This window comes from Eptesicus fuscus, chromosome 24, assembly GCF_027574615.1.
Source record: "Eptesicus fuscus isolate TK198812 chromosome 24, DD_ASM_mEF_20220401, whole genome shotgun sequence".
NCBI lineage: Eukaryota > Metazoa > Chordata > Mammalia > Chiroptera > Vespertilionidae > Eptesicus > Eptesicus fuscus.
The window spans coordinates 7,336,872-7,360,136 of NC_072496.1; the positions used below are offsets into that span (position 1 = coordinate 7,336,872).

The 23,265-nt window shown below is 44.3% G+C and overlaps 1 protein-coding gene across 3 annotated transcripts; it reads left to right on the forward strand.

Moving 5' to 3' along the window:
• Positions 1-169: 169 nt before the first annotated feature.
• TAF1A (TATA-box binding protein associated factor, RNA polymerase I subunit A) lies at positions 170-23,188 on the forward strand. Of its 3 annotated transcripts, none has more exons than XM_054712967.1 (11): positions 170-225; positions 2,548-2,670; positions 4,926-5,095; positions 9,070-9,183; positions 10,497-10,695; positions 14,128-14,258; positions 15,496-15,654; positions 16,237-16,303; positions 17,883-18,006; positions 19,901-20,055; positions 22,851-23,188. In XM_054712967.1, the coding sequence occupies exons 2-11, from the start codon at positions 2,550-2,552 to the stop codon at positions 22,961-22,963; spliced, it is 1,353 nt and encodes a 450-aa protein (XP_054568942.1). In that variant the 5' UTR covers positions 170-225; positions 2,548-2,549; the 3' UTR covers positions 22,964-23,188. The 3 variants fall into 3 exon arrangements, with proteins under 3 accessions (XP_054568942.1, XP_054568944.1, XP_054568943.1); XM_054712968.1 differs by having other exon boundaries at positions 178-210; XM_054712969.1 differs by lacking the exon at positions 17,883-18,006 and having other exon boundaries at positions 22,851-22,920.
• Positions 23,189-23,265: the final 77 nt, after the last annotated feature.

Genomic DNA, 23,265 nt, shown 5'->3' on the forward strand with positions numbered 1-23,265 from the left:
GCGGGGGAACGGGCTGGGGGGCGGGGTCGAGCCGAGGACCGCGCAGACTGCGGCGCCGCAGGAGGAGTTAGGGGCGGGGCTGCGTCTGCGCGTTGCCAGCGAGCCGGGAGCTGGCTTCACGCATGCTCACACGGAGCTGTCGCGAACTCCACTTCCGGTGTTTGCTCGGGCGGCGTCGGAGCCGGGACTGCGTTCGGCGGGACAGGCGAGGTCCTGCTGCGGGCGGTGAGGGCCGCGGGTACCCTCCATCCATCACGGCCGGCGGGAGGGTGGAGGGACCTTGGTGAACTTGGCACATGCATGACACGCCTGCAGCCTTTGAGACTCTGGAAAGGGACAGCTGCTTCTATCAGGACTCGATAAAATGCATGCGCGTGGGGTTCAAATTCTGGTGCTGTTTAAAACCCATGCTCCTAACTCTAGAATTTGATATTTTATTTTATTTATATTTTTAAATTTCTTTATTGATTAAGGTGTTACATATGTGTCCTTATTCCCCCATTGCCCTCACCCCCCTGTTGTCTGTGTCCATTGGTTAGGCCCATATGCATGCATACAAGTCCTTTGGTTGATCTCTCCCCCTAACCCCCCCTCTCCTGCCTTCCCTCAGAGGTTTGATGGTCTGATGGATGCTTCTCTGTCTCTGGAACTATTTTTGTTCATCAGTCTATGCTGTTCATCATATTCCACAAATGAGTGAGATCATATGATACTTATCTTTCTCTGACTGGCTTATTTCACTTAGCATAATGCTCTCCAGGTCCATCCATGCTGTTGCAAATGGTAGGAATTCCTTCTTTTTTAGCGCAGCGTAGTATTCCATTGTGTAGATGTACCACAGTTTTCTAATCCACTCATCTGCTGATGGGCACTTAGGCTGTTTCCAGATCTTAGCTATGGTGAATTGTGCTGCTATGAACATAGGGGTGCATATGTCCTTTCTGATTCGTGTTTCTAGCTTCTTGGGATATATTCCTAGAAGTGGTATTACTGGGTCAAATGGGAGTTCCATTTTTAGTTTAGATTTTGATTTGGAAAGATTTCGCAGGCAGTGACGTGGAGCAGCAGAACTGGAGGCAGGGTCTCTAGTTAGAAAGCGGAGGCAGTAAGCTAGACCCAGTGTGAGGGTGTCCGGAACTAGGGTGCTGGCGTAGGATGGCGGAGAAGGGGGAAGATGCACGTGCCAGCAGGCGGCCATCAGCAGGACCTCATGAGCCATTGGACCGGGGAGCGAGGGAGTGGGCCCTGAGCATCTTGAGGGTTAAGTCCAGACTCAGCTTGGCACGTGGCTGTCTTTCTAGATTCTTTGTCCGCCCTCACTTCTGCATTCCCATCCCCTCCTGCACACAGACCCCAAACTCCGTTCATGCCAATTAGTTTGAAGTTCTAGTTATTTATTTTTTATATATATTTTATTGATTTTTTACAGAGAGGAAGGGAGAGGGATAGAGAGTTAGAAACATCTATGAGAAAGAAACATCAATCAGCTGCCTCCTGCACACCCCCTACTGGGGATGTGCCTGCAACCAAGGTACATGCCCTTGACCAGAATCGAACCTGGGACCCTTGAGTCCAGGTTAGGGCTAGTTCATAGAATATTGTCCTCACCTTTCTCGTGACCTCGGGCCAGGTGACGTTTCTTCACTGAGACCCTCAGTTTTTTTTTCAACATGAAAATGGGAGAAAATAATAGTATTTACTTCAGGTGTCTGTAAGGATTAATTTAGATGATTTATATGCCCGGTGTATAAAAAGGGCCCATAAATGTTAACTACTATTACTGTTATTATTGTACCGTTTTGTTATTATGCAGTTTTGCTGTTTCTTCCCTTATTACATTTTTAAAAATTAAAAAATATATACCTTTACTTGATTTGAGAGAGGTAGAGCTAGAGATAACTAGAGAAACATCAATTTGTTGTTACACTTATTTATGCATTTATTGGTTGTTTCTTGTATGTGCCCTGACCCAGGATCAAACCCCAAACCTTGGTGCATTGGGTGGATGCTCTAACCCAGTGGTCGGCAAACTCATTAGTCAACAGAGCCAAATATCAACAGGACAACGATTGAAATTTCTTGTGAGAGCCAAATTTTTAAAACTTAAACTATACAGGTAGGTACATTGTTATTAACTTAATTAGGGTGCTCCTAAGCTGGCCTTTGCTAAAAACTCAAGGGGCCAAAGAGCCGCATGTGGCTCGTGAGCCGCAGTTTGCCGACCACTGGTCTAACCAACTGAGCTACCTGGCCAGGGCTGCTGTTTCTTCCTTTAGATTTGAGTCGTTTTCTTTTTTAAATCAAGGGACAGTATCTTATCTATCTTGGTGTTTTCCTGAAACATAGTTTCTGTCTGTTTTTTTGCATGGATCATTTATTTTGGTTGTTGCTGACAAATTTACATTTTTAAAAGGAATTACTAGATACCCTTAATTTTGCTGATCGAGTGGTATGTACTAGACTAAGAAACGTCTGTTTTTCTGTAGAACTCAGAAGGCTGTGGATTAAGACGTGCAGAAAGTAACGTATCTTCTCGGTTTGAAATAGGTATGAGTGATTTCAGCGAAGACTTGCTGAGGCCCACGAAGGAGGATGACCCAGCGGAAACGAGTGTCCGCTCTAGTTCAGGAATGCGTCTTCCTTGGCTCCAGAAGCACGTAGAAAGTGTGGGTAAGTAAAACACCGTACAGCCATTTTACCTTCCGTGCAAGAGATGGTAAGATCCCATACAAATGCAACGTGAATAACCAAGCTTGGTTCACTTTTCAAGATAGGAATAAATAGATGACAATTTCTTATGCTACTGCCAAAAAGAAATAAAAAAAAGATGATTTTTTGTTTTAGAATTCTTTTTAAAAAATATATATTTTATTGATTTTTTACGGAGAGGAAGGGGGAGGGATAGAGAGTTAGAAACATTGATGAGAGAAACATCGATCAGCTGCGTCCTGCACACCTTCTACTGGGGATGTGCCCGCAACCAAGGTACAGGCCCTTGACCGGAATTGAACCTGGGACCCTTCAGTCCGCAGGCCGATGCTCTATCCACTGAGCAAAACAGGTTAGGGCTAGAATTCTTTTCCTTTGAATTAATAACAGTCTGTATTATGGCAGATACACATTTCTTTTTCTTTTTACTGAGCATTTATTATATCCCTGACATTGGCTAAATTTATCCTCTGTAAATCTACATGCTAGGCATTTTAAAGGTGAGGAAACTGAATCTCAAAATAACTTTAAGGGCTGGATGTGTTAGTCATTCACTTTCTCCTCCATTTTCACCTTAAGGTAACTCATATTGCTTTTGTTTATGAAGCCTTGACTATCGGCACAGTTCTCTAGGAGATCAATTTTAGGAAAGAGTATGCGAGGAAGTTGATTGCTGTAACACTATGTTTGCATGTACCTGTTAGTCTGTGTACTCCCAGAGTAAGGGTACCTGAGCTGAAAGACTGCTGGCCCCTATGGGTCCCCTAGAGGTGTGGAAAGGGAAGAGGAGTGGCAGTATGCAACCAGTTACTCCTATAACAGGGTTGTCACTAATTCCAAATATTCTTAATATGAGTATTGTCAATTCTTTTATTTATTTTTTTACTAGAGGCCCACTGCACGAAATTCAGGCATGGGTAGGGTCCCTAGACCTGGCAGGTGATCAGGGCCGATCAGGGCCTTCCTTCATTCTGCACCGCCCCCTGGTGGTCAGCACACGTCATAGTGAGCGATCCAACTCCTCGTCTCCCCAGTCAAACTCCCGAGGGGACACTTTGCATATTAGCCTTTTATATATATATATATTTTTAATTTTAAGTCTTTATTGTTGAAATATTACATATGTCCCCTTTTTTCCATATTGTCAGTTCTTTAGAGATCTAAATGCTACTGTCTGTAAACCTGTTTCAGTCTAATTTGCATTTAATATCATTGAGTTACTAGGAACTCAGTCCTTAAGAAAATTAAAGTCTACCTCTTGTTTTCAGAACCCTGGAAGGTAATAAAGGCCCTGCTTGCCTAGGATGGCCCTAATGATTTCTACGCATTCTAACTACCTGAGACTATGCGTTTGGACAGATTCTACTCAGGTTGTTTAGTACAAGAGTGAAAGGGTGATTGACAGATTTGAAGGGTTTGTTGACTCTGGTAGAACATCAAATCACACATCTCCACATTAGACTTTTTTTTTCCATTTGCTGAAACTAGTTAAAGTAGTGTGAAAGAGATTGTTTCAAGTGAAGCTAGCTTTGATATTTGGGATGGGCTGGATTAAGGTAATACCCACTGTTGTACTTGTTAATACTTCCGCTTATCAGAAGTAAGTTTTTGAGCTGTTGAATCGGGGTCACTGGGTAAAAGACTCCTCTCTTTGCCCAGCCGGTATGGCTCAGTGGTTGAGCAACAACCAGTGAACCAGGAGGTCACGGTTGGATTCCTGGTCAGGGCATATGCCCCGGTTGCGGGCTTGATCCCTAGAAGGGGGTGTGCAGGAGGCAACCGATCAATGATTCGCTCTTGTCATTGATGTTTCTATCTTTCTCCCTCTCCCTTCCTCTCTCAAATCAATAAAAACATATTACCGTATTTTCCGGCGTATAAGACGACTGGTTCCAAAACCGGTTTGGCTCAGTGGATAGAGCGTCGGCCTGCGGACTCAAGGGTCCCAGGTTCGATTCCGGTCAAGGGCATGTACCTTGGTTGCGGGCACATCCCCAGTAGGGCGTGTGCAAGAGGCAGCTGATCGATGTTTCTCTATCATCGATGTTTCTAACTCTCTATCCCTCTCTCTTCCACTCTGTAAAAAATCAATAAAATATATTAAAAAAAAAAAAGACGACTGGTTTGAGAAGATTTTCCTGGGTTAAAAAAGTCGTCTTATATGCCGGAAAATACGGTAAATATAAATAAAAACCACCTCTCTTTAATCTTTATAGCGACCAGAGGGAAAAAGGAGAAGGATTTCGCTCAGACAACAAGTGCCTGTTTAAGTTTCATCCAAGAAGCCCTGCTGAAGCACCAGTGGCAGCAAGCAGCCGAGTACATGCACAGCTACCTGCAGATCCTGGAGGACTCGGACAGCAACAAGAGGCAGGCTGCGCCCGAGGTGAGTCAGCGCGCGTCTGCGGAAGAGGTTACTGATCCCTGGGAGTTTCAGCTTCTTGTGGTGGAAATGGTTCTGATCTTCACCACCTTTTCTTCATCTCAGAAGATGATTGTTTTGTGTTTCTAACTGCTAAGGCCAAACTCTGGAGTCCTCTTGTTTTTTTTCACGTCCCATCTCCAAACCATCAGAAAGGCCTGTTGGCTGTACGTTCCGATTCCCTGGGGTCTGACCAGGCTGCCCCTGGATCCAGGCCGCTGCCATCCCGCTGAGACGGCTGTTTGCCCTTATTTTTTTTTTTAAATTTTTTTATTGATTAAGGTATCACATATTTGTCCTCATCCCCCCATTCCCATCCCACACCCCTCCCCACACATGCCCCCACCCCCCTGTTGTCCTTAACCGCTGGTTAGGCTCATATGCTTGCACACAAGTCCTTTGGTTGATCTCTCCCCTTTACCCCCACCCTCCCCTACCCTCTGTTTGCCCTTTTCAGCACAGCAACCAGAGCGACGCTTTTTTTTAATTTTAGAAAGAGAGAAGTCGTTTTATTGAGATACTAGAGGCCTGTTGCACGAGGTTCGTACAATAGGCCTTCCTTCCCCTGGCTGCCAGCACCGGTTTTCCTCCGGCACCCGGGACCTGGGCTGCAGCGGAGCCAAGCCTTCAGCCTTCAGGCTTGGCTCCGGCCACAGCGGAGCCTTCAGTCTTCAATCTTTGCTTGGGCGGAGCCTTCAGTCTTCGCTCTGTGCCTACATATGCAAATTAACCCACCAGCTTTGTTGGGTTAATTTGCATACTCACTCCTGATTGGCTGGTGGGCGTTGTGGAGGTATGGTCAATTTGCATCTTTCTTTTATTAGTGTAGATCAGTGGTTGGCAAACCGCGGCTCGCGAGCCACATGTGGCTTTTTGGCTCCTTGAGTGTTCTAACGCCACTTCTTCAAAATAGACTCGCCCAGGCCGAAAACCGACTTCTGTGCATGGGCCATGAAGTTTCAATCGCACTGTACGTGTGCACCCGCACGTGGTATTTTGTGGAAGAGCCACACTCAAGGGGCCAAAGAGCCACATGTGGCTCGCGAGCTGCGGTTTGCTGACCACTGGTGGTAGATAATTAACACACCATACAGTTCTCCCATTTCAATCGTTCAGTTCAGTGTTTTTTCTTAGATACAGAGATGTGCAACTGTTACCATAATCTAAATGTGGACATTTTTGTCCTCCCAGAAGAAATCCTCTACAGACTTGCTTTCAGTCCCTGTTCTTCTCTTCACCCCTTTCCCCATCCCCCCCCCTCAGCCCCTGGCAACCACTAATCTAGGACTTTCTATTCTGGAGATTTCATCTAAGTGGAACCATATAACGTGTGGCCTCTGTGAGTGACTTCTTTCTCTGTACATAATGTTGTCAAGGTTTACCCATGTTGTGGTGTGTATTTGTACTTCATTCCTTCTTATTATTGCAAAGCAATATTCCATTATATAGATCACAGCTCATTTTATGTGTCCATTCATCGGTTGTTAGACATGTGGATTCTCCCCGCTTTTTGGTTATTGTGAACAAGGCTGCTGAGACACGCTGTACAAGTTTTGGTCGGGATGTTTGGGCATGTACCCAGGAGTGGAATCGCTGGGTCCTATGGGAGCCGGTTAATCTCGTGAGGACCTAGTAGACTGCTTTCCAAAGCGATGACACCATTCGACCTTCCCACCCGCAGTGGGTAGGGCTCCAGTTGCTCGCATCCTTGCCAACACTTGTTATTGTCTGTCTGTTCATGACAGCTGTTCTAGTGGTTGTGAAGGGGGCATCTCATGGTGGTTTTGGTTTGCTCCCAAGTCCTGTGACTAATGACTGATGCCTCAGCAGGATCCTTTTAAGACGTGAGGCAGCACGCCACTCCCCTGCCGGAGACCTGGTGGCTTCCCATGTCACTGCACGTAGAAGCCAGCGTCCTCTGGATGCCTGCGTGTTCTCCATGTCTTCCCGCTGCCCTCCCGCTCCGACCGCTCTCTGACCTCTCCTGTCACTCCCCTTGTCTTTTCCTCTGCACCCTCCCCGCCTTCCTTCTCTTACTTGGACAGGCTCTGACTTGCCTGGTTGTCTTTGCCTTAGCTCCTTCCTTTACCTGGAAAGGTCTTCAGGACTCACTCTAGCTACTCCCCTCCGAGCCACGTTTTCAGCGGGGCCTAACGTGCCTACACTTGCCGCTGTACACCCCTCTCCACCTTCCAGCTGCCACTCTGGGTCCCCTTATGCCCCTCCATTTGTTTCCCATAGTTTTTGCCAATTTAATTATGACGTTTCTTGGTTATTGTCTGTCTCTCTACAGTAGAATGTGATTTCCAGTCGGGCAGGGCTCTGGAACAGTGCCTCGCATATACGGTTAAATTTGGTCAGTAAAAAGCAGTTTGTCCAAAATAATTTCACCTGGAAGTCTCAAATAGCTTTTATTGATTTATTTTTTAAATATATTTTTATTGATTTCAGAGAGGAAGGGAGAGGAAGAGAGAGAGAGAGAAAAATCAATGATGAGAGAGAATCATCCATCAGCTGCCTCCTGCACGCCCTACACTAGGGATGGAGCCTGCAACCCAGGCATGTGCCCTGACCGGGAATCGAACCTTGACCTCCTGGTTCAAAGGTTGATGTTGCTCAACCCCTGCACCAAGCCAGCCGGGCTCAAATAGCTTTTATTAATACAGTAACCAGTGTATGAGTTAGAGATCTAATAGGGCCAAAAACAATCTGAAAGAAAAAATTTTCCCATTGATTGAAAATTTAGTTTATGGACTAACGTTTCATACACCTTTAAATCACTGGACAGGCCACCGGCTCTTTTTGTCCAGAGTTTGTTTTGTAAGGTGAGGGGATTGGATCAGGGATTGCTAGGCACCTGTTTGGAGCAGTGGTCGGCAAACTCATTAGTCAACAGAGCCAAATATCAACAGTACAACGATTGAAATTTCTTTTGAGAGCCAAAATTTTTAAACTTAAACTTCTTCTAACGCCACTTCTTCAACATAGACTCGCCCAGGCCGTGGTATTTTGTGGAAGAGCCACACTCAAGGGGCCAAAGAGCCGCGTGTGGCTCGCGAGCCGCAGTTTGCCGACCACGGGTCTAGGGCTTTCGTTGGATACGCAGATTCCGGGGCTCCGCCCCAGGTCTGAATCCGAGTCTGAATCCCTGCAGTGTTTGTTTAACAGGTAGTGTTTGTGTACAGCCAGGTTTAAGTACACTTGTGATAGGTAATGTCCACGTTTTCTTCAAGCTCCAGAATGCTCCAGTCTGGCATTCTGCCAATGAGGTCTTGACCCCTCTAAGCGGGGAAGATGCGTTTTACGGTTATACCAAACCACCAGTCTGTATATTTATAGAAATGACGGATTTAAAATTCACTTAAATTTACTTTCAGGTCGGTGTTATTGAATTGCTTTACAGTGGGGTAAGAGAAACAGAGTTCACGCCCATGGAAAACGCAGAGCTCCAAGTTCTGTCAGCAACATTGCGGTGCTGTGGGCAGGAAATATCTCCTATTAAAATTTGCCCGTAGCTGATAAACATTCTTAAATTTGAGCCCTAAATGTAGGTTACATATAGTCAGTAGTTAGCAAGCTTGCTGGGATCTCAGGAAGTATCTAGTCCATTGCTCTCATTTTGGTTTTTCTCCTATCTTAGTTAAAAATTTTATCTTCAGTATATATCTTAACTGCCTGCCTTCTTTAAACTACTAATTTAAAAATGGCACTATTATAATTATCTGGTATTTTAATTGGTGGGAAAGATTTAATCACATGTGATAACAATATTAGTTTCACTGGGTGAAGTCTAGTGAAATATTGATGGAAGTGGTATCTAGGGAAAGAAATTATAGGTTGCTTTTGAATGAAGTAATCAGAAAAAAAATAGCTTTCTTAGGCAGACATTGGTTAAGGCAAAGATTTTACATTTTTGTTAGTAATTTCTGTTTTGACAGATTATTTGGAAACTCGGAAGTGAAATTCTCTATTATCACCCCAAAAGCAGTGTGGAGACTTTTAATGCCTTTGCGGACAGGATGAAAAATATCGGCGTCATGAATTACTTAACGGTAAGAATGTGGGCTTTGCGAATTTACCTTTGCAGTGTTCATTTTTTTTTTTAAGCAGTAATGCTATTGAGTCACAATCTTTTTAAAAAATAAATATATTTTATTGTTTTTTTACAGAGAGGAAGGGAGAGGGATAGAGAGTTAAAAAAATCGATGAGAGAGAAACATCAATCAGCTGCCTCCTGCACACCCCCTACTGGGGATGTGCCCGAAACCAAGATACATGCCCTTGACCGGAATCGAACCTGGGGCCCTTCAGTCTGCAGGCCGACGCTCTATCCACTGAGCCAAACCGGTCAGGGCTGCAGTGTTCATTTCAACAAAACAGCTGGTCTCAGCAGTGAGGCAGGCAGTCAGGTCAAAGGCATGAACAGAGGGTGAGAGACCTGGATAAATAAGAAGCAGAGAGGAAGCAGTGCTGTGGGAACCATTGACTTCTCCGTTTCCCATCGCCCACCTTGACCTCTGCGTTAAAATACCTGCTTGTTCTCTGTCTCGAGCCGCCCACACCAGCCCTTTGGAGGCGGCACTTGTGTTCGTTGTGCTGAGGGGCCACCTTCTCATCCTTTGCTCGGGTCGCTGAGCTCTCTAGCAATTGGCACTTTTGGAAAAGGATTGAACTAAACAAATTGGGAGTTTGAATATGTGAAAACGCCGCCCCCCCTTCCCCCCAGCTCTCTGGAGATATGATTGGCATATCACACCGTGTAGGTTTAATGTGTACAGTGTGATGATTTGAGCCACATACGCGTCATGAAAGAGTTAATCACAATAAGGTGAGCTCGCACCTCCTCCATCTCACGTAATTACGTTGTGGTGGTGTTACGGTGAGAATGTTAAAGCTCTACCCTCCCGGGAACATTCGAGTATACAATTATTAACAGTTATTAACTCTAGTTACCGTACTGTATATTAGAATTCCCGGAACTTGCTCATCTCATAACTGAAAATGGGTGCCCTTTGACCAACATCTTCCGCCTCCTCCACCCTCAGCCCTTGGCAACCACCAGCTCCTGTGTGTGGATGCGGCTTTGGAGCAGCATCTGAGCCAGGACTGTCTGTCTCCCGGGCACAGTTCTTTCCCTGGATCACGCTGTCCTCTCTCTGTAAGCTGATACCCTTTTACTCTCATCCACCTCATGCTGTTCCACACTTCTCCCCTCTTTGCTGGATTGACATTTCGGTTGACGGGGACCGTGCTGTCACATCATTTGTGTCCTACCAAGATCTTAGCCCAACATACGTCCTATTTCTGACGAATGGTTTTCTAAGCACCTAACAGGTCCTGGTGCATGTTCTTGTTATGGTTGTAGATCTCCTTGCAACACGCGTTATACCTTCTGCATCACGGGATGCTGGACGACGCCAGCAGGAATCTCAGCCAGGCGGAGACGTGGAGATACGGTGAAAAGTCGTCGTCCCAGGAGGCGTTAATCAACCTCGTTCAGGCCTATAAAGGGCTTTTGCAATATTACACTTGGTCTAAAAAGAAGAAGGAATTGTCCGAGCTCGGTGAGTGGATACAAGGGAACTGTTTCTTGTGGCGATAAGACTGGATCAGAGGGACACAGGGATCTTAAGGAGTAAATCTACTCCCCGACCTCCCAGCCCAGCTTTATCCAGATGTTACAGAGAGCAGATGTTTCTGTGGATGTAAAATTCTCCATCATCTTTCATATACCGATGTATCAAAAACCTTTTCATGCAAAACTTAGATGATTCATAAATTACGTTTATGACCATTTTAGATTCTTTGCTGTTTTTAAATGATTTCCAAGAAAGGTGACCATTTTCTTCAGCAGGCATTATCGCATATCATAAATGTTTCTTCATGTGAGTTTAGAATGGGGTTTAGTGTGTTTTATAATGTTTCTCAGAATACTGTTTAAAGAATAGAGCAAGATAAAGTTGTTTCATCTCTGTACAAAGGTCATAACAGACCTTTTTTTTTCTTTCTCAATATGTTTTTACTCATTTCAGAGAGAGGAAGGGAAAGGGAGAGAGAGAGAGACACATCAATGATGAGAGAGAATTATTCATCGGCTGCCTTCTGCATGCCCCTACTGGGGATGGAGTCCACAACCCGGGCATGTGCCCTGACCGGGAATCACACTGACCTGGTTCATGGGTTGACGTTCAACCACCGAGCCACACCAGCTGGGCACAGACAATTCTCTTGATCATACCAGAAACTGACCACGTGTCCTTCTCAAACTTGGTTCCCTTGCTCTTACTTTCTACTGGCCATGGTATCCTGCGCTAGTGCCACCTTTGTGCTTTAAAGCTGTAGGTTGTTTTCATTTCCTTTCTCTTGTTTAGTTTTTCTCCGTAGCTTTTTGGGATTAACCCCTTTTTAATCCAAAGTAAAATCAGGACAGTGGTTTTCTCAAGACAATGGAAGGAAAGGCACGTATGGGGTTCTGGTTTTCTATCCACATCTCGGTCTTGGTATTTATCGCGTCGTGGGTGGTAAGCAGTGTTTTCTTATTATGCTTATGAGGTAGGTAGTATTTCCTTGGTCTCTGGTCGTGTGATTTTACTAACCTCAAAATTCCCTTCCCTCTTCCTATTTCTTTTTTTTTTTAAAAATAAATATTTTTTATTGATTTCAGAAAGTAAGGGAGAGAGATAGAGCGATAGGACCATCAATGATGAGAGAGAATCATTGATTGGTTGCCTCCTGCACGTCCCCTATGGGGCGGGGGGATCGAGCCCACACCCTTGGCATGTGCCCTTGGCCAGAATTGAACCTGGGACCCTTTAGTCCGCAGGCCGACGCTCTATCCACGGAGCCAAACCGGCTAGGGCCCTCTTCCTATTTCTGATCTCTCCCAAGACACTTCGAAGTGCGGTGTTCATCGTGATAATCCTGTGTGGTCTTCATGCCATCTCCTTATCCCGCCTGCCCTCTGCCCCCCCAGACTCGGTAGACCCCTCATTCTTACACTTAGACCCAATAGACTGGCCATCCGTGCAGCCTGTGTTATCGGACTCTCCACCTCGTGCTTTGTAACTGCCCCGAGTTCTTCCCTGTGTGTTTTCTGTTGTATCTCCTCGTCGGGACCAGTCAGATCTTTCGAGGTCCCGTGTCTGTCTTCTGTTTCTTCGGTTAACCTGGCTATAACGCCCGCTGCGGCATTTAAAAAAACCCACAAACAGGCTTGCTGATGCTGATTAGGTAAGTTTTCAATTCACTGTTTACTTTCTTACACGTGGTTAGGTGGAACTGAAGCAAATATTTGACGACAGAAGCAGCTGGAACCTGGCATTTACGCCCTCCCCCGCGGACGGGTGATCCGGGCCCTTCCTGAGGCGGCCCTCTGTTCTGTAGCAACAGGAGATGGAGATGGGATAACACGTGGCGCTCTTTTTTTTTTTTTTTAATATATTTTTATTGATTTTTACAGGGAGGAAGGGAGAGGGATAGAGAGCTAGAAACGTCGATGAGAGAGAAACATCGACCAGCTGCCTCCTGCACACCCCTCACTGGGGATGTGCCCGCAACCAAGGTACATGCCCTTGACCGGAATCGAACCTGGGACCCTTCAGTCTGCAGGCCGACGCTCTGTCCACTGAGCCACACCGGTTTCGGCACGTGGAGCTCTTTACACGACTTCCAGCCTCCAGTGTCTGTTGCGTAGGGAAAAAGCCAGGGCTGGCTCTGTAGAACCACGCTCATAACACAGCACATAACCACGTGCTCAGTGACTTTCCCTCGCTGCTCCGGTGGCCTGTCCTGGTTGGATTGGATGCCCTTGGTGACTGGGGACCCCCTTCCACAGGAAGTTCACACCCAACGTATACTTATTCAGGGATCCCCCCTTTTTGCTTTAAAATGTTTTTCTAGCCCAGCCGGTGTGGCTCAGTGGTTGAGCGTTGACCTATGAACCACGGTCCGATTCCCAGTCAGGGCACATGCCCGGGTTGCGGGCTCCATCTCCAGTGGGAAGCGTGCAGGAGGCAGCCGATCCATGATTCTCTCTCTCCCTCCTTCCCTCTCTGAAGTCAATTTAAAAAAGTTTTTCTGTACCATTTCTTACCTGCTTTCCTCTTATCACCTCGTTTCCAAGCCCATATTGATGTGTATTCAGTGGATCTACTGGGGAGAGAATACCGATCCCTCTTTTTTTGGGGGGACGGGTTAGTTTTTTGGTTAAAAAGTAGCACAGTTACCAAAAAGTATTGTGGCCGTCTGTTAGTTGTTGCCTTTGAAAGACTGAGTAACTTCCTTTTAAACCTTTAAGGTTGTGAAATACACAGTAAATGCTCACTGAACATCGTTGATAGGTTCTGTGACTTTAAGTGAAATGACATCTGATAAAACCAGTTTTACCGCAGGCTGATTGATATAAACGGGTTAAGTTCCTGTGGCATGTCATCCACAGTATAACGAAATGACGTTGAACGCAAGGTATTATTTGAGGACCTGCTGTATGGCTCGATGGGGTATAGAGCAGAAGGGGTATAGACAGAAAAAGTATAAAAAAACACATGTGTGGTAGAATGCGTGACTATAAAACAAGCATCCCTGTACCTGCCTCCCAGGTTAAGGAGCACAGCATTGCTGTCACCATGAAGCCCCCCACCTGTCCCCCCCACTTCCATTGCCTTGAGAAAGCCACTGTCCTGATGTTAATTTGCTAGTATTTGGTTGAGGATATTCGCATCTGTGTTTCTGGAAAGATTGGTCCGTCATGTTCTTGCGTTGTGTTTGTCTGGTTTTGGTCTGAGGGTAATACTGGCCTCACAGAGTGAGCTGGAAAGTGTTCCCTCTGTTCTTTTTTTTGAGGGGGGAAGAGTTTGTGAAGAATCAGTCTTATCCTTTAAATGTTTGAATTCACCAGCAAGGCCATCAGGGCCTGAGCTTTTCTTGTGGGTAGTTACTGATTGCTGATTCTGCAGTCAGTTCTGAGTGATTCTTAAAAGTCTTTGATCTTCGATTAGATGAGGATGATTATGCTTACAGCACAGCATCCCAGGACATGTTCAGCCACAGCTGGAAGACGCCCATCAACTTCTCTGCATTGATCCAGACTCCTGGGGTTTGGGACCCTTTCGTGAAGAGTTATGTAGAGGTAAGTAGACTTCCCATAACATTTTATTAGTTTCATTTTTTATTAAATATATTTTTATTGATTTCAGAGAGGAAAGGGAGAAGGGAGAGAGATAGAAACATCAATGATGAGAGAAAATCATTGATTGGCTGCCTCCTGCATGCCCCCTACTGGGGACCGAGCCTGCAACCTGGACATGTGACCCTGGCTGGAATCGAACCCGGGACCCTTCAGTCCACAGGTGGACACTCTATCCACTGAGCTAAACCGGCTAGGGGCTAGTTTCATTTTATTATAAGCCTAACCTCTACTGATCAGAAGGAAACGAATATTTAAAAAATATCTCTTTTTTGGTCTGAACATTTTTTGGTTATTTTACTAGTATACTGTAAATGTTACTTTTGTTTGTTTTTACCGCTGGGTAACATGTCATAGCCAAAAATTTATAAAATAAATAGCAATATAGTTGTAAATGTCAACTCTATATTATTTTTATAAAATAAATAACAATATAGTTGTAAATGTCAACTCTATATTATTCTTATCAAGCTTAAAAGAAAAGCTAAAAGATCTTTTATGACTCGGTGGGATATAGAACGGAAGGGGACCGAAATCTGAAATTAGGTCACGACATACCCGATGAAGAATAACGGCTGTTATCCCAGAGTCATCACGGAAGGACAGAGGGCCATGGCGCTGGGCACTGAATAGACCCTCAGATAATTGGCTTTGTGAATGCGTCACGAGGGCTAACGTGATAATTGTGTGGTCAGAAGAGCGCCTCTGAGACCAGGTGCTGGAGAACCTGGAAGGTCCGGGTGACGCGGGGAGTGGGATGAAAGGGACCAATTCCCACGCACTCCTTTTGTGGCTGAAGTTACGTCGGGCACTGGGCGAGGCACGTCCTGTGTTCTCTTTCCAGCCTCGCGTGCTCTGCTGTAAGCGCTTCATTTCTTGCAGGAACAGTGCTTAGGGGAAGTTGTGCGTTTTTCAGTGACAAATAGGCTAAGGGTACAATGGGAACCAGCAGGCCTTGGTCGTAAGTGACCTGTGTGCTCCATAGAGGCTGCCACGTGCTGCTGAGTCAGACACTGGCATGACCACCCGACCCCACACAGTAAATGCTGTTTTTCAGTTTTATGACACTTTTCTTATTATGATACTTTTGTACCCATCGTTAACTTGGGCATTATCTTTCCTGTAACTGTCTTACAGAATTTAGCTCAGATACTGTGTTTTTGTTTTGTTTTTTATACAGATGCTGGAATTCTATGGGGATCAAGATGGGGCCCGAGAGGTCCTCACTAATTATGCCTACGACGAAAAGTTCCCGTCCAATCCCAACGCGCACGTCTACTTATACAACTTTCTGAAGAGAGAGAAGGCACCAAGAGAGAAACTGATAAGTGTGCTTAAGGTATAGATTTTTTTAAAGAAGATTTTTAATTGGTTTTTAGAGAGAGGAAAGGAGAGAGATAGAAAGGAAAGATAGAAATATTGGTGGGAGAGACATTGATCAGCTGCCTTCTGCACGCCCTCTATTGGGGATCGAGCCTGCATCATGGGCATGTGCCCCGACCGGGAATCGAACCGGGAACCTCATGGTTCATGGGTCGATGCTCAACCACTGAGTCACACTGGCTGGGCCTGTGTGAAATAGATTTTTCCCTTTATTTTTTTTTCTCAGTTTTGACTTGTGAAAAGAAATTAAATTATTAAGTGTGGTAAACAGTATAAAAAATGTATGAGAAAATAAAAAGTCTCCATCTGTTTCCCCTACACCTCTGATTATCTTGTTATCAGTGATTTTTAAACAATAGCTTTACAGAGAATCCTTTCTGTACCCGAATTGAAACTGGATAAAAGCTAAGTAACTTTTAAATCCATGATTCATTCACTGAAGGGCTATTGGCGAGTAAGAGCTTCATTTGAAAGTAAGCTGAAATTTGAGAAATGCTTTTTGAATGTGCAAATATCACAAGATTATCCTTTCTTCCAGATTTTGTATCAGATTGTACCATCTCATAAACTGATGCTAGAATTCCATAGATTACTGAGGAAATCAGGTGAGTCGTGTGTGTTTTATTTTTTTAAAAATATATTTTATTGATTTTTTACAGAGAGGAAGAGAGAGGGATAGAGAGTTAGAAACATCGATGAGAGAGAAACATCGATTAGCTGCCTCCTGCACACCCCCCACTGGGGATGTGCCCGAAACCAAGGTACATGCCCTTGACTGGAATCGAACCTGGGACCCTTGAGTCCACAGGCCGACGCTCTATCCACTGAGCCAAACCGGTTTCGGCTCGTGTGTGTTTTATATCTCTGTGGGCAGATAAGCTGTAGACGAGGGGGTCAGCAGCCTAAGGTCCCTGGGCCAAACCCCCGATCGTAGTTCTGGAGCCCAGACACTCCCATGCACTGACGTGGTGCATGCACAGTTGGGGGCATCCATCCCCCCCATCCCCACAGTCAAACACCCATGTCTGACTTTTGACTCCCAAAAACCTCAGCTACTAATGGCCCACTGTTCAAAAAATGCACGGCAGCAGTCGCCGCGTTGTGACAGAGACCACGCGGCTCACGGAGCCTGCGTGTTTACCGTCTGGCCCTTCACAGGAGCAGTTTGCTGACCCCTGCTGTAGCATGCTAGGCAGCAGTCCGCCACAGAGAAGTGGCTTAGTGTGTATAACAGCCCGTTTCCATCACCGCTGCCTTGCAGCTCAATATAGAAAAGAATCAGCTTCACGGGGAGAAACCAGCCTAAGTCCAGGAGGTGGCGAGCCCGTCTCGGTGCCTCTCCTCGTAGGAGACAACATGTGACCTGCCCACACAGGGCAGGCGCGTTAAGCAGTGTTCTCCGTGTCTGAGGTTGATCCTCGGACAACATGGGTTTGAGCTGTGTGGGTCCGCTTACATGCAGAATTTTTTCAATAAATGCTGTAACTCCTCCTTATGATTAAAAAAAAAAATAAATATTGATATATATATAAATATATATGTTTATTGATTTCAGAGAGGAAAGGAGACGGGGAGAGAGAGAGAAATATCAATGATGAGAGAGAATCATGGATCGGCTGCCTCCTGCCTGCCCCACACTGGGGTCGAGCCCACAACCCGGGCATGTGCCCTGACCGGGAATCCAACCGTGACCTCCTGGGTTCATAGGTCGATGCTCAACCACTGAGCCACACTGGCCGGGCATGATTTTCTTAATAACATTTTCTTTTCTCTAGCTTACTGTATTGTAAGAATACAGTAAATAATACACGTAACAGACAGAATACGTGTGATCAGTATGACCTCTGGTGAACAGTGGGCCATTAGTAGTTAAGGTTTTAGGGAATCAAATGTTAGACGTGGGTGTTTGACTGTGGGGATGGGGCGATGGATGCCCCTGTCTCAGGCGTTCGGTTGTATAGCCCATTCAGAGATCAGAATCCGCATTCCGACTCCAGTAGCACGGACTGAATTAGTGAATTTTTCAGATTCTTCACAGGAGGGTATGAGTACAATGAATTGTTTTAGATTTTTAGCCGAATTAGAGGCTTATGGTTCAGTAATACTTGATCAGCTGATGAAGTGATTGTTTCAGCTTTGTGTGCCTCAGTTTCTTCTGTGACCTAATTGCTGTGACCATTGCAGACCAAGAAGAGCACCATAAACTGGGGCTGGAGGTGCTGTTCGGTGTCTTAGATTTTGCTGGATGCACTAAAAACATAACCGCTTGGCAATACTTGGCAAAATACCTCAGACAGATCTTAATGGGGTAAGTAAGAGACGCATGGTATTTATTACTGGGTCAGCGTAAATCATAATATTTCCCAGTATTAGAGCTGATAATATGTCAATTTTTAAGCAAATAAGGTATTTGATTATGTTTTTGGATTTCTTTTTTTAAAAAAATATTTGTTATTGCTTTTAGAAGGAAAGAAAGGGAGAGGAAGAGAGAAAACCATTGATAGGCTGCCTCCTGCACGCTCCCTCCTGGGGATTGGGCCTGCAACCCAGGCATGCGTCCTGACTGGGAATGGAACCCGTGGCCTCTCAGTACATGGGCCGACACCCAACCACTGAGTCACACCTTTCTTGAACTGTGTCTTCTGCTGCTTTCTTCTGATTTTATAAAAAATAAGGACACATAAATTCACAAGTATAAGATACAAATATTCTCTCAAGATTTTTTTACGTTAACAAAACCAGTACCACTGTTAGGTTAGGGAATATGTTGGTTTTCAAATTGGAAATAAGGACGAGGCGCGATCATTCCCACTCCGTGCTGGACTCTTGTAAAGGTCTTTGTGATTTGCATGTTATTAACTTCTAAGGTCACATGGGAAGCAGCTTTCTTCCCAGCTGTTCCCAGTAATTTTCAGTGGGGTTTTAAGGCCTCATAAGATCATGGAAGGTTATTCATTCAGCAAATATTTCTTAAGCCCGTGGTGAGCTAGGAATCTAAAACGATAGCTTTGATCATAACATCATTAGTGTCACATTTTTACTTTGTGAGAAGAAGGGATGTAAAAAAAATTGTTTCAGCCTTAGCCGGTTTGGCTCAGTGGATAGAGCGCCGGCCTGTGGACTAAAGGGTCCCAGGCTTGATTCCGGCCAAGGGCACATGCCTGGGTTGCGGGCTAGATTCCCCCCAGTAGGGGGCGTGCAGGAGGCAGCCACTCAGTGATTCTCTCTCATCATTGATGTTTCTATTTATCTTTTCCCCTTCCTCTCTAAAATCAATAAAAAGTATATATATTTAAAAACAAATAGTTTCATTAACTCATTGTATCCATTTTGGTTGGTTAGGAAGTTCATGATCAGTGGGAACCTGTTTCAGCCTTCAGATCTGACCTGACCTTGGAGGTGGAACAGAGCTGATTATAAAATTGTAAAATGTTTTTGGTGTTGTATGTTGACGTACGCACTGTAAACCATTCTGCAGATCGAAAGCTCTGTCTAAGCCCCATCTGAACCCCTGCTGACCATAAGATTCTTGAAGGCAGAGAAATGTCCTGTTCAGTTTTTGAACCGGTGGGAGTTCTGCCGCAGGACACAAATAGGTCCTAAATGTGTATTTGCTCAATTAAATTATTCATGAACTCAGCCTTGTCCGGTTCAACTGTCAGACCTGTGTGTTCATGTATTTACATAATATCTGAATTCGGATAGTAATTCTTTATAGCATGTAATTTAAAATGAGGTTTTAAATAAATTTTTAAGTAGTAATAATAGCTAACATTTATGGAACACTTGCCAGGAGCTTTAATGAGACTGCTGTATTGCTGGACCAGTTTAATCCTAATAACAATGCTGTGAGCTGGTGCCATTAATATCCTCAAGGAAATTGAAGCTCAGAGAGGTTAAACACCTTGGCCGGGGTCACATAGGTAGCGAATGGAAGATCTGAGATTTGAATCAGGATTTTGACTTCAGAGTCTATGGTATTAACCACACTGCGCCATACAGAGCTGGCTATTTAGTTAAATGGAAATAGGACATAGAAATCAATGAGAACCGGAACGGGTGTGGTTTCATGCGTGTGCCCTGCCCCTGCCAAACCCAGACGTTGGTCTGAAAAGTCTTCCTCTCCTCGTTCATAGACTCTGCTTCAGTTCCCGTTCTGACGGCGCAGATCCGTCTCCAATGTTGACCTTTTTCTTTTCCAGAAGTCATCTTGCCTGGGTTCAGGAAGAGTGGAATTCCAGGAAAAACTGGTGGCCAGGCTTTCACTTCAGCTCCTTTTGGGCAAAAAGTGATTGGAAGGAGGATAAAGCTTTGGCGTATGAGAAAGCTTTCGTAGCTGGAATGTTGTTAGGAAAAGGTACGTGTTTTCTTTTTATCTAAACGTCTCTCGTAGACGATTTTGAAATACAAAGTGTGACCATTCTTTCATCTGACAGCTCACCGCCTGCGGCTCCTTAGGTTGTTTCTGTGTCTTGGCTATTGTGAATAACGCTACAGTGAAAGGGATACATGTATCTTTATGATGGTGTTTTAAAAAACATTGTGGGGAGATGCCCAGAAGAGGAATTGCTGGGTCATATGGTAGCTCTAGTCTTCTTTTTTAAAAAGAATATATTTTATTGATTTTTTACAGAGAGGAAAGGAGAGGGAGAGAGAGTTAGAAACATCGATGAGAGAGAAACATCCATCAGCTGCCTCCTGCACACCACCCACTGGGGATGTGCCCGCAACCAAGGTACATGCCCCTGACCGGAATCGAACCTGGGACCCTTCAGTCCTCAGGCCAAGGCTCTATCCACTGAGCCAAACTGGTTAGGGCTGTAGCTCTATTCTTAATGTTTTGAGGAGCCTCCATGCTGTTTTCCATAGAGGCTGCCTGAATTTACGTTGCCACCAGCAGGGTTCCCTTTTCTCTGCATCCTCTCTAACACTTGTTACTTCTCATCTTATTGATAGTAGCCATTCTGACAGGTGAGAGGTAGTATCTTCTTGTGGTTTTGATTTGCATTTCCCTTATAGCTAGTGAGGTTGAGCACCTTTTCATATATCTATTGGCCATCCACGTGTCTTCTTGGGAAAAGTGTCTGTTCGGGCCCTCTCAAGACTGTACAAAAAGACTATTAAAAACAATAAATAAATATAGTAGAAGTTGCAGAATACAAAATCAGTGTACAGAAATCTGTTGTGTTCCTGTGTACTAAAAATGAAACCTCAGAAAAAGAAATGAAGAAAACACACAATCCCATTTGCAGTTGCGAAGGAAAGGATAAAATACCTAGAAATAAACTTAACAAAGGAAGTGAAGGTCCTGTACTCTGAAAACAACAAGAGATTGCTGAGAGAAATTGAAGACACAGAAATGGAAAGACTCGCTGTGTTCATGGGTTAGAAGAATTAGCATAGCTAAAATGCCATGGTGCCTAAAGCGAGATACAGATGCAATACAATCCCCACCAGAACTCCAGTGGCGCCCTGGCTGGTTTGGCTCAGTGGATAGAGCGCCGGCCTGCGGACTAAAGGGTCCCAGGTTCGATTCCAGTCAAGGGCACATGCTCGGGTTGTGGGCACGATCCCCAGTAGGGGGCGTGCAGGAGGCAGCCAATCATGATTCTCTCTCATCATTGATATTCTCTCTCTCTCTCCCTCTCGCTTCCTCTCTGACATCAATAAAAAAAAAAAAAAAAAGAACTCCAGTGGCATTTTTCTAAGAAGTAGAACAAAAATTCAAATTTGTATGGAACCACAAAACACCCCGAATAGCTAAAGCAAAACTGAGGAAAAAGAGCAAAGCCAGAGATACCACACTCCCTGACTTCAAATTACCCGACAAAGCTACAATAATCAAAACAGTAAGGTATTGGCAGAAAATAGACACCCAGACCAATGGAACAGAATTGAGAGCCCCAAAGTCCACACCTATGCGGGCAACTCGTTTTTGACAAAAAAGCCAAAAACATACAACGGAGAAAGGAAAGCCTCTCCAATGAATGGTATTGGGAAAATTGGCAAGCCAAATGCGAAAGAGTGAAACTAAACCTGCTACCTGACATCATACACAAAAGGTAACTCAAAACGGATTAAAGGCTTCAATATAAAACCGGAAACAGTAAGATACATAGAGGAAAACAGAGGTACTAAACTAGGGACCTTGGTCTCAGAGGGGATTTTGTGAACTTGACCCCAAAAGCAAAAATACATGAATGGGATGGACATCAAACTAAAAAACTCTGTGCAGCAAAAGAAATCAACAAAACAAAAAGGCAGCCAACTAAATGGGAGAAGATATTTGCAAACAATCCGGAGAGAGGCTAATATCCAACATATATAAAGAATTTATACAACGCAACAACAACAAAAATAAACAATCCAGTTTTTAAATGGGCAAGAGGGCCTGACAGAACTTCACACGGGCACCGGGCACTTTTGGCAGAGTTCTGTGATCACCATCCAGCTACTTGCTAGGTGGTTACAATGACTAGATAATTCCTGATCTAACCTGTGGTTTGTTTGTTCTAATGCTTTACATCAAGGTTTTCTACACGTAACTTCCTTATTGTTATAGTTGCCTCTTTCGCTGCTTTTACAAGCTAAGTTTGAGAAGGATTCTAGGCCTAGCTGGTTGGCTCAGTGGATAGAGCATTGGCCCGGGGACTGAAGGGTCCCAGGTTCGATTCCGGTCAAGGGCACATGCCTGGGTTGCATGCTTGATCCCCAGTAAGGGGTATGCAGGAGGCAACCGATCAATAATTCTCATCATTGATGTTTCTATCTCTCCCTCCCTCTCGCTTCCTCTCTGAAATCAATAAAAATATGTATTTCAAAAACAACAACAAAAAAGAGAAGGAATCTAGGATAATTTGATTTTGGAGAAGGCTCATTTAATATAGAATGCCTATCACCTAAATAAGGGTGTGGGAGGCATCTTAGAAAACCAGCTAAGGTTGACGCTTTAATGTTGATGGATCAGCTAGCAGTACATCTCATTGGCGATGGCTCTGAGAGCATGCTTAGACATGTTGGTATAGACAGTAAAACTCATTCTGTTTCCATAACCATTAATATGCCAGGAATGAAGCAAAACTAAAAATGTAGAAATATATTTGAAGTATTCGATAAGTATTAAAACTTTCTTTACTTTGTTTATTTTTTTAGGTTGTAGATATTTTCGGTATATTTCAAAACAAGATCATCAAGTCTTAAGGAAGAAATTTAAGCGGATGAAGAAGTTAGTGAAAAAACACAGTATTGTAAATCCAGGACCCTGATACTGAATTTTAGTTATTTCAGATAAGTAGCTACAATGTAGTAGCTGAATGGATAATTATTGAATGTATTTATTTATTTGGTATTTTAAGAAGGCCGTTTTATATGGCTACAAAACAGTTATTTTTATTTATTTTTACATTTTCTCTTACTAGTAGTTATAGCTGGAGAAACAGTCTCACTACCTTTGTTCTTGGTAAATAAATATTTTTCCTTTTTGTACTGTTAAATATAATATTTATTAAGGAATAATCTTCAAATAAAATATATATTTATTTAACCAGAGAATACACCTCTACAGCAG